A 12,455-nucleotide genomic window follows, 5' to 3' on the forward strand; every position below is an offset into this window, starting at 1 on the left:
TGTATTTATACTTTGCAGGAACATCTATGGTACTAATGGTCAGACCAAATGCCTGTTTATAACCTGAGGTGTATGCCTGTCTATAACCTGAGATAGACTTGACTACAGGCTTGTTACTGTGATTGCTACGTCCAGGACCATTTACACAGCTGTATATTTGTTTAACTATTTGCGTACTTACTAAGTGGTAAGAGGTACAAGGGTATTGAAAATTCATATGCAACCCTCTGGATTCAAGTAAAATTCTCTAGGGACTACCCACTACAAAGCCAGGGTTTCATGCAAATTTCACTGCAGTCAGCATATACAGGTACTTTGTGTGCACTACCCAACTCTTCAGATTGTACTGGAGGCTTTGAGCTCAACGATGTGTCGAGTAAGCTCATAATTTAACAAAGTTCTCTGATTCACAACATTTAAAATGAACATTTTATGATTGACACAATTTTTGTAACTTGCAGTGTAACCTCTCATATTACTATGAAATTTTAATTGAAGCCCTTTTAGTTATCACTGTGAGCTTCCTGCTATCTGATTGTAGTGTCTCCCCACTCCATGCCTCATGTACAAACAGGGCGGATTATACAGCCAGTGTTACATATCAATAAGGTAAGGGGAAGCCTGAGAGTTTCTCCTATTCTTGTTTCTTTCTCCTATGACTGACTTTCAAAATTAACAAATTATGGAACAGTATATTTTAAACATTGAGCTGTCTGGGAGGGGAAAAGGTTATAACTCTGAACTGTAACATTTAAAAGCATTTCTCATTATAAAATTCATACTGTAGCATGTCAGCATATTGCTTTAGCTGCAGGATAATGGCACTGAAAGTGGACAGAGTGGATCTTTCCTTAGCATGCCATTCTAAAATGAATATCATGGACTAAGGGAAGACACATATAAACACGTGCATACACACACACACATGCACACACACACAGTTTATCAGACTTAACAGAATATAGGACAATTCCTCCCAGTGAAATGTGGCAGAGGTAGTGTTATAGCTTGGACATTCTGCTAAAGCAACCAAGTTGTTTTTCAGGGCCAAAAATTAGTAGTTCTTGACTGGCTAATTCAGCCACCCTTCCTGAATCCATATGAAAATGTGTCTCACTTGCTATAGACATGACACAGGAACTGAAGATGGCTGGAGTACAGTCCTGGCGGGACATCACCAGAGAGTATAACCAGCGTCTGGTGATATCTATGGGTCGCAGACTTAAGGCAGACTTTAGGACGTGCAACCAAGTAACAAATATGACTTTATTTCAGATTATACCAATTTGTCCCATTACTGGTGCTCCCCTAAAAGGGGGGGGACTATGTATAAAAATGACTGTATTTCCTACACAGTTCATCTGATATGGATGTAAATACCCTCACATTAAAGCGGACAGTTTGTACCTTAACTTCATATTCATTGTTTTACTGCAAATCCAGTGTGCTGGAGTACAGAGCCAAAACAACCAAAATTTTGTCACTGTCCCAATTCTCTAAGCATTTGACTGTAAATAATGGCTAAAGACTGAATATAAATTGCATTAAAATTGAAAAGTTATACTGCAAGAAATATACAGACTAACAATTCATGCAACATTGATTCAGACCAACAATCTGAAGTGTGAAAAACATTGTTATGCCTTGGGGGGGGGGGGGGGGGGGGGGGGGGGAAAGCTGTTCCCCCTCAAATGTAGAATTTTTTAATTTCCCTTAAATAGACTTTGATGCAGATATCTTGAGATGCTGCTTTGGGAATGCTATCCCATGAAACAGGAAGTGGTTTGAGATTGTTACGTAACATCTCTTAGCAATTATTTACTGAGAACATCTATTAGAGTTGAGGAAAAATTAGTATAAGTTTCCAGCAACAGATGCTCTGTACCAAAATGAGTATAGCATTCGGATATGGCATTTGAAGAACTTTCCCCAGGGACATCATGAAAAGAGCGTACTATCTGTCTTAATTTTGGACAAATTTAATTTTTGAGGTTTAAGATTGCAATCATGGACCAGAATGGGGTGAGGGAGATTGTGATCATGAACCAGGGTGGGGGGAGGGGGGGAGCCAGCAGACTGGGGAGAGGAGAATGTGATCGCAGATCAGACTAATTTAGCTAACCAGATAGTGGAATGGACCTGCAATGGACTGGATCTACATGCCTGTAACTGTGCAGGGAGTTTGCAGTGCTATGTGATTGAAATTATTTCGCTGCTGAAGACCTATGGGAAAAATGAGAAAGGTGTTGGCATAATTAAGGAAGATCTTACATTTCGCTGTGCGCCTATGGGATGATTCCAGCTGGAGATATTCGCACCATAGAGTCTCCTGCAAACACAGATCATCATTTTAAGGGGGCTTGCTGATCTCACACAGCTAACACACTGCATCTGTCTGCTGTGCACGCAATTATTTAATAGGTTTGGTTCCAGAAGCAGTGCAGAGCCTCTCGCCTAGTCCTCTGATGCATTGGCACTATGTCACCATTGTGTAGGGGAGGACATACATCATATATGAATATTGTCCTACCATGGAAATGACTGCTCACTTGCACACAGAAACCTGAAGGTTTTAAAAAATAGCAGACTTGCTATTTCCTTATCATATAATTTTAGTGGGGTTATTTTTTAAGTGTTTTTCAAAACATCTTGTCTGAAAGAACTATGTGATGATCTGTCGCCATCTTGCTGAGTGTGTGAAGACGAACGTCTCACTTTTAAAATTTGCCTATGACAGCCAACATATGTGATTACAACCACTCTGTGCAAAAAAGAGGGCTAATGGGTTAATATGATATTCCATTATGGAGTTGTTGCTCAGGTGTATAATGACAAGATGTCTCTTTGTGACTCTGTAAGCTTGACAAAAAAACTGCCTCACTAAAAATTCAAAAGTGCTCTAAAATCTAGTTCAGACAGTTCAATTTGTCTCTAACGCTTGTCTCTGTTTTCTGAAGCTTGACTTCAGTCAACAGCTGTGGATGTGATTTAAAATCATAATTTAGAGCAGCATGAGCACTCTATAATACTGAGGCAGGTTATCGGTTGGTGTCATCATATACTATATGACCAAAAGTATCTGGACACCCCTTGGTCTGGGGCTGTTTTTCATGGTTTGTGCTTGGACCCTTAGTTCCAGTGAAGGTACATCTTAATGCTGCAGCATAATCACATTCTGGATGTTTCCCCAACAGTTCGGGGAAGGCACTTTCTTGTTTCATCATGACAATGCCCCCCGGGCACACAGCGAGGTCCATACAAAAATGGTTTTGTCAAGAACGGTGTTGAAGCGCTTGACTGGCCTGTACAGAGCCCCGACCTCAACCTCATCCAAAACCTTTGGGATCAGTTGAAAAGCCAACTGCGAGCCAGGCCTAATAGCCCAATCAGTGCCCAACCTCAGAAATGCGCTTCTGGCTGAATAGAAGAAAATCCCTGCAGCAATGCTCCAACATCTAGTATAAAGCCTTCCCCAAAGAGTGGAGGTTATTACTGCAGCAAAAGGTGGACCAAGTCCCAGTTCATTCCCATAAATTTGGATGAGATGTTGGATGTCAGGTGTCCACATACCTTGTGGCCATGTAGTGCAGCTCACACATTCTGTACCATACAGTGTGATAATGTTTTGGACAAAGGCATATTTTTTCTTGATTTAGCTGTGTGCTCCACAATTTAAATTTGTAATAAAACAGTTCACATGTGGTTTAAGGGCACATTCTCAGCCCAGACATCCATGTTTAATTTCGTAAACTCTGTGATTATACTTGACCATTTAACAGGATATAGGAATATAGGGATGGCTAACTATAGGATTGACTAGAAGTAATTTTTAAGCCTACACTTAATGACAGAGTGTGTCTTGTGACTGTTTTGTTGTTTCCAAAGGAATATAAGAAATAAGAAAATATTGAAACAAGAGGAGATAGGGGTATGCATATTGATATTGCATCAACAGTTTTACATGTGCCAAGATGGTGGGGGACAAATTTAAAATGACACTGCTGTTATTCTTTTAGTAGTAATTATGATGAATATTGGAATCATATCAACAGTGGTCTTGTGCTAACAAGGTGTCATTGGTAAAATGGACAAGGGAGCTTACCTGTGTACTTGGTCTGCTACATTGCTGCAAAGAATCGGTGAATTGAAGTGGTGGTGGAACAGACTTTATGCCAAGCTGACAGTAATGTGCAGTCTTCTAAAGCAGAGCCACAATGGGATTGCAGAGGCCATTCCCAGCAGCACATCTACACCCAAAGGCAGCCAGTACTACTGGCTACTGATTAACAATGTCACCTGCGTGAAGTGGAAAATGATAAGCAGTTATGTTGCCAGTAGTTTTGATAATTTCACAAAATATATCCAGCATTTTCTGTAGCATAGGCATATGTAACCTTGCTGAATTTTTGCTAACAGCATTGAAAAAAATGAAAAGGCAAAGAACTTGTGCTGTATTGATATATATATATAATTTATAACTTGTTTAAGACCTCTGGATATATTTTATGAATTTGGGGAACTCTTAAATTTTAGGATGTTTATTGAATAGCTATTTATCCTATGTGTAAGGCTCATTCTCTTTGGTTTTTATTGATTTTCACCTAAAAATACCCATATTTTTAAAAACAATTTTCACCCTGATTTTATGTTTTGTGATGCCACCAGGGGGCAGCACCGGCCCTACAGAAAGGTATGGCCACAGCTGTGGTTCATTGCAATCACATCAGCTACGGCCCATTGCCTAATCATGGGCTCTATATGAGGCCTAGCTTTCAAGTCTAGAGGAAGGGTGTTTGGACAGTGTTTGGGGAAGCTGAGCAATGCACGGTGTGGTGGGATGGTGCCAGTTTTTGTGTGGTTTTATGTTCCTTTTTCTTTGAAGCGTTTGGTTGCCAGATTAGCTGTTTCTTCTTTTCTTTAAGATTTCTGTTGTGTTAGGGTTTTGGATCAATAAAAGGCGGTGAGCCAAACTTTTTTTTGTATTTTCCTATCTGTTCGCCATGTGAACAGTGGCCACCCACAGTCCTGCCTCACAGTGTCCATGCATCAAAAAAGTTAGTCCTGTTGGAGTGAGATTGTGAACAGTGTTTTCCAGATTGTTGCCCCTAGCAATTCCAGCTGTCCTTAGTTAGCGACTGCCACTAATTCTGATAAGCTTTCACTACAAAAAGCAAGTTTCCATAGAAAACCAATTGAGAGCACCCATCAATTACATTCACTTGTATTTGTGTGAACTTTATCAGATTGAATACACACATTGTAGAAGGCTATTCAAAATCTTGTGCACAGTAAAGTGCAAGACAAGAAGCTTTCCAGATGGATTTGAGCTTCCATTAGATTGTTTCCTGTGGCACTAAGTGAGGACAATGATAGCACTGTGGATGAAGAGTCTGTATGGTTTTTCTTTCCTGGGGCTTCAAGCCTTCTGTGAAACGATCGTGGTCTCTTTAGTCTTTCATTGATTTGATCACCTCTAGACAGTAGAGGCTTTGAAATGAATGGTCCACTGGTCTTGGGCTCTGGCTTTTTGTGCTGGCCCCAAATGTACGATTGAGTGCAGAAGGTTTTCCACATTGGCTTCCTCCTGTGTTAAAAGGAAGCTTCCCCTTCTTTGGCAGTACCCATCTGCAGAAAAGACCATTATATTCTGTCCAGTAACCAGTGTTCCTGTCCATGCAGAGGCAGATCAATGAGGATAACACCCACTGTTTTGAAGAGTGAACCATATACATACATACAGTTTTGATTGATTGGTATCCAATCTGAAAATCCTTTACATTACATTACATTATAGGCATTTAGCAGACGCTCTTATCCAGAGCGACGTACAACAATTTACTGTGAATAATATTTATTTTCGTAACTGTGATAAACTGTGGAGCTGCAAAGGTGGAGGCAACTTGGATTGCTTTAATTATTTATTAGGCTATCGGTGTGATTTTCTTCCTCAGCATCTGGAAGGCCTTCTAATCTTCTGTAACTGTCGGAGTAAATTTATAATTCAGCATCTCAAGGTTTTTCACTCAATGTGGAACACATCTGTAGAAAACTGTCTCAACATCTGTCATACGTTTGAGCCATGTTCTACATTCACCACAACAGTGTGAGGACAGGGACCTATTTAAATGCTAATGATACACAGTCCAGGCTTTTCCGCCAAACCTAAAATAAGTAAACTAATCGAAAGATAATTAATAGAGAGATTTAATTTTAAATGGGTATGTGCATGAAAATTGCATTTCATTAAACAATGGGAATTGGAACAATTTTCTCATACATAACTCAAACTTCAAAGTCTAAAATATGCAAATACTTGGCGGAGAAAATGTATAAGGTTTTAAAACTAATGAAAGCATACAGTACCTGAGGTCAAATTTATTACAGCCAATTTAGGGTAATCTTACATTATTATCCACTAATGGAAATTGATAAGCACTGTTTTTTTTCCCTGTGTGATGCATTTCAAAGTAAATATTACAAAACCATGATTTGTGTCAAAAGTATTAGTAATCAGTTTTCATGATTTCAACTTCATATTTGTTAAAGTAAATCTGTGCTTTATTCACAGGACAAAATATTGTTACAATACAATAAGCCTGAAGACATGTTTTTAAGCATACATCATTATTTTCATGGCTATACTAGTTTCTTTGTATCCCTTGGGAAATAAAGGTAATTATTTCAACACACCTCGCCATACAGTACCAGTATAGTTTTATTGATTTATATTAGATTAGGTTGTAAATTTGTACATATGGCAGGCTTTTGATAAATGATCCAGCTGGTAGAATAATGAATATGTTAAGCTGCTCTGAAACTGATGTGACAGCAGGCCTTGGTAAACAAGTTGAACGTATATAAAACAATAATGATTAAGCAGCAGTTTTTCTCGATAATCCAAGTGTTTTGCTGTAACTTCATGTGCATAAATTACAATGTCAAACTGACATGATCTGGTGCTTGAAAATTGGGGTTGATCCCACCTTACTCTTTGAATACAACATAAATCTTTAAAGGCATTAAAGAATTAAAGCCATAGGCTTCACAATGTTAGTGACATGCTTTAAAATACCTCTGCTTTTTAGATGACTCAAACATGATGGTCACCCATAAAACAGCCAAAGTGCATCTCATTAACTCATTATTATCATTCTGAAGAACATCTGGACTGTTATTTGTGTCAGTGGACATTGGCTCGGGAGCTTATGATACACATTGTGATGGTGCATTGATGACCCCCGATAGACTGGCACTCATGCATGTGAGGAAATGAGTCCATCGGTGTGGCTGATATTGAGGGAAGACTTAAGCTGTAGCTGTCTGCAATGTGTAGTGAGGGGTACCTCTGCTCCCTCTTCTAATCCCACCTGAAGTCCTGCCCCACCATTTCATAGAATTTAATATTGTATGGCCTGTAGAAGTCTCTGAGCTGCTCAATGACTTCCTGGTCGATCTGTACGTGAGTTCTTCCCTTGGACTTCCCCAGACAGCGAGGCAGACTGCTGCTCTCTGGCTTCTTCAGGCAGGGGAAGCCTTTTGTTTTGTTAAAGTAGAAGTGCTTGTCCGTGACAATGCGCTTGAGGCCCAAGAAGTCCTGCACCCTGCCCAGCTCCCCAGCAGGATCTGTGATGAGCCTCTCCCCGCTCACAAAATGGATCTGTGAAAGCGGGAAGTACTGCAGCCAGTTCTCCAGGTGGAGCACGTACATTCCGATTCGGATGGCATTCCAGGAGGTGTCCACCTGGCCCAGGCTCCTGTTCCTGAAGGCCAGTGCTTCGAAGCTGGGGATGTCGGGCTTCTTGGAGAGGGTCTGCGTGTAGTCGGAGATGGCTCTTGTGACAGGGTTGCGCACCACCACTATCAGCTTGGCGTCACGAGACATGCTGGAGATGCGTCTGGGCGCCTCCCGTGTCACAAAGTAGCTGGGCGTCTTCTCCATGGTGATCTGGCTGTCCAGGGTCCGGGGCATCAGGCCTCTACACAAGAGAAGGCAGACAGGAAGAAAGAATAAAAAATAAACATGACAGAGGCTTCAGTTTGGGTTTTTTTTCAGTTAATATTATTTCTAAAAGCTTACAGTGTTAAAGAATTTTGAACATTCTTCTTTTTCTGTAAAGGCTGAAGATAGACATTTTTTCCCCCCTGAGAATATATACTGAGAAAATATTGTACAGTATATAAAAATGTGAATCTTACTTTCCATCAAGGAAAATACGATATCAGTTAAATTTAAACAATCTGCCAACCTTAAAACAGTCCTTCATAAAGCATTAAACCTGTCAGAATGTGACATGAAAATGTATAAATGGCATAGAAAAGGGAGGAGGTGAAAAGGGAAACGAGCGGGATAATAGTGGACACTTGAGAATTCTGAAGGGAATTTTAACATAAACTATTATACAAAAGCATGCTGAATAAAACATTTAATTTCAGGCAAGCAATAACAACCTCTTTCAGACCAATACATTTGATTTTAAAAATTTGATTAAAAAAACAATTGTATTAAAGTTCTGTGGCCATGGTCCCTTGGCAGATTTCATTGCAGTACCTAAACACTTCATATGAAGAACAACTTAATTAGTCGCATGAAAGAAACATTCATTAAAGTATTTTATCACATGCAAGTATCGAAAACAGGTGGGGAACCACGACATGAGTGCCCATGGTCAGAACAGAAAGTCCCCGCAGGCTGAGGATGTAAAGGCACTACGTTTATCCCAAAGAAAGGGCTGAGCCTGCTATTTAAGTCAGCTCAGAAAGCAAAGCTATTGGCATAAATGTCCTCTCTTTCTCTCCAGTTTTGCTGAAGGTGTCTTTGTAGTGATTATACTGTAACAGCTATAGTTAATAAAGGAATTACTCTGCAGAGCATTGGATTTGTACCGTATCGACCCATACAATACAAGTCAAAAGGTCTGCGCTAAATTAACTGGAGGCTTTTGGAGTTATTTTCTTATGCTAATGACATCATGTATTTAGCGTGGACCTTTGTTAATTAGTCAGAATATTTAATGAACCCCATTTATCGAGTCCCCCCATTTAGTTAAGTCCTCCTGGACAACCATATGTAAATATATAGTAACATATTAGAGTAAAAGCATCAGACTGTGCAGTTGAATACTCTATATTACTCATGACGTATTGTTTTTCATGTCTGCAACTGTTTTATGGTGAAAGGTCCTTTATTTAATTTGCTGTTTGGTTCTTTCTTGTTACACTTGTTTCCAATAGTAGTAATCCATAATAGTAAGCTGGTTATAGTGAAACATTTTAAGATAAAAGGAGACAAACTATTGACTTCAGCTACTCAACTCTTGGCAATTCCATAAATGTTATATACATGTGGTATGAAGTAACCGGTCTACAGTAATTGCGACAGTATGGTTTTCTTTTACTGAAATTACACTTCAGTTTTGTAAACCACACCTGATATGACACAATTAATATTTAATGACACTGCTGACTAGAAGTTTACACAAGTGATATGTTAGTGTAATTTCCTTTCCTGAAAATAAATAAATAATTTTTATTTATTTAAATAATTGCATGATTCTTTCAGTTTTAATGTGTAGTCATTTTAGGCTGTAAGGTGCAACAAGGAATCTTACTTTTTAAATCCCCAGCAGTATAAAATAAAATAATGAAAATTCTTATGAATTCTTAAAGTCACACCTGCCAACTTGGTGGATCAATCATTCATAAAATGAAATTCCCAAACAGATGGTATGGTAAAGGTTGACATTTCATATAGCTAGCTGCTATATATAAGTGGCCTCCAACTGATTCGCACATTTGATAAAGAAGAATAAAAAAGGTTGCATAAAATAAACAATACAGCTAATGTGTAATTATTGAACACAATAACGGTCTTTGCCACCATATGGTGTATTACCTTTCTTTTCCTCTCATTCCCTTAAATTAAACCTGATGCAGTTAAACAACCATGCTTCAGAGGCTGTGTGAAATGCTTTCTTAGAAAAATATAATGTAAATGTGAATGCAAATGTAACAGCTGTTATCCATTTGGTGTTGATAAGACAGCCAATCAGCAGCAAGGTTGTACAGCTTCCATGGGATCATGTGATGTGTTTTCATTAATTACATGGAAGCTGCAAGGTCTTGTTGCTGATTGGCTGTCTTATGGTAAAATGCCACCAGTAAAATGTTCAGTGTTAAATAACCTCTTATGAGTTTAAATGAGTTGACTATGGCCAGAGTTATATTTGAATTAACACTGGACATTTTATACTGCAAGCACCCCCACAGTCTTATCTGCAACTAGTGTGATACATTGTTGTGTAAGTCGATAGGAGTGTCTGCTAAATGCCTGTAATGTGATGTAATAAATTTGACAATAGTGTCTATCTGGGAGTTCAAACAAAATATTCTTTCATCACCAAAAATGTGTATAATATCATAGCAGCAAGATAAAGCAAACAGTTTCCCATATATGCTCATGTGTGCCAATATAGTGGTGAAAAATGCAAAAAAAAGGCATGTCACATTGGAAGCTTATAACAGCAATTGAGAGTCAAGCGCATGAATGGTTGCTTCAGCACAGCATTGTGCAGTCAACCATACCATTAATACAAGCACTTGTTGAGGTGTAATTGTTCTATTCCTTTGATTTTTGGAATATTTTACTAATTCCACCAATATATCTGCATGGCTAAAGCAAATTTTCACCATGCTGACATAGATTTGGGAAGTGGGTCAGAAGAGGAGGGGGAAGCATGAAGTCTAATGTGTATACATACACCTTCGCCATGTTGGTATGTATTACTGCTTGCAACATTTCAATTGTTTATGTTGTGTGTCATATTTTTGATATTGTTATATTCACATTGGTCATAATAGACAACTGTTAGGCTTTGCTAATAATGCTCTGCATATCTGTATCGGAGGCAAGCTAATAGCTGTTAGTATAGGGGCATTGTTAGTGTAGTGGTTCAGAGTGGCCTGCTTTGTTAGAATTCATACCGCTCACAATGAAACTGAATGTTTTTCAAGAGGTTTGTGTTATTCTCTAATGCGGACATTTCACATAATATAGTGTAAGCATTCATTGGTGGATGTGTTATGTTTGATGCACTAGTTTACCAAGAAGTTGTAACATCGCCAACATTTTTCTGAAGATGGAGTATTATTTTATTGTAATCTTATTGTACATGTGGAGTCTCCGTTGTCTATACTCTGTCACTTAGGGCATGGTATATACTCATTCAAATTTAGTGTGTGCTGATATGTGATAGATGAATGTGAAATTTCCCTTTGAGTGATGATTTTTAAAAAATTTGTTTAATGTTGACCTATCCCCACGCAACAATAGGTTACATACTGTAGAGTACAGAAAAATGTACAAGATGTTTTGGAACCCTAGACATTTTAGACCCAATACTGATGAAAGGTAATTCCTACTTGAAATGATGCAAAAGTGAGTTTCATGAGTCAAAACAGTTGATTTGTAGTCAAATATATGGTTATGTTATGATTAACAGCAATGCACAATTTAGACATTTTGGCTAGATTTGGAGACACTAATGGACACCAGGGTTCACTGTTAATATTTTGCTTCATAGATCTTTAGTAGTTTCGCATATCACCCTCAGATTTTGCACACTTGTGGCCAAGGAGTTTAGTTTTACTGGTTTTACATACAGCATGTGACTCTCAGTATTTCATTTCAAACTAAAGGTAAGCAGCTTATTTGTGGCTCTTTATTTCTACCTAAATTGTGAATGTAAACTCATCTATTAGCATTGTAAATGCTACAAGCGTCTTTCTTCATTTCAACCATTTTCCAAGTCTCTGTGATGCACACATTTGGAAATATAAAGCCTTAAATAGAACACTACATAAATGGGTTGTGATTGGCCAGATTTGGCATCTGCATGAAGGGGTTAATCTGTACCATTTTATGATTTCTTGCTCAGGGAGTTTTTTCTTGAAGCAAAGATTCTGTCAGTGCATCTTTGAGGCCATTATCTGTGTCTCAGTCTTGCTTGTGCCTAGATTACTGCCTGCTCTTTGGAGACAGAGAAACTTCATGAAAAAAGTTACCCTTGCTAATTGCGTGAACTTTAATAAATTCAGCGGAAAATATAATCAGCCACACATATGACATCTCTGCCCATTACTTGTGCAATTCTCCCTTAAATTTGTATGCATAAAGAAGAGATGCACATCTCGTGATGTCTTATGTACACTACATGACCGAAAGTATGTGGACACCTGACATCAAAAATCTCATCTAACATTATGGCCATTAATATGGAGTTGGCCCACCCTTTGCTGCTATAACAAACTCCACTCTTCTGGAAAGGCTTTATACTAGATGTTGGAGCATTGCTGTAGGGATTTGCTTCCATTCAGCCCAAAGAGCATTAGTGAGGTCAGACACTGATTGGGTGATTAGGCCTGGCTCGCAGTTGGCTTTCCAGCTGATCCCAAAGGTG

At 38.7% G+C, this 12,455-nt stretch overlaps 1 protein-coding gene across 1 annotated transcript in view; it reads right to left on the bottom strand.

Moving 5' to 3' along the window:
- Positions 1-6,534: 6,534 nt before the first annotated feature.
- The window catches only part of LOC118219763 (heparan sulfate glucosamine 3-O-sulfotransferase 2-like), a 54,170-nt gene continuing 48,249 nt past the window's right edge, over positions 6,535-12,455 (bottom strand). The window contains exon 2 of the mRNA XM_035403152.1: positions 6,535-7,976. Within this exon, the coding sequence (XP_035259043.1) occupies positions 7,358-7,976 (619 nt within the window). The 3' untranslated portion in view covers positions 6,535-7,357. The remainder of the gene's footprint in view (positions 7,977-12,455) is intronic.

The sequence above is a fragment of the Anguilla anguilla genome, chromosome 2 (assembly GCF_013347855.1).
Source record: "Anguilla anguilla isolate fAngAng1 chromosome 2, fAngAng1.pri, whole genome shotgun sequence".
Taxonomy (NCBI): Eukaryota; Metazoa; Chordata; class Actinopteri; order Anguilliformes; family Anguillidae; genus Anguilla; species Anguilla anguilla.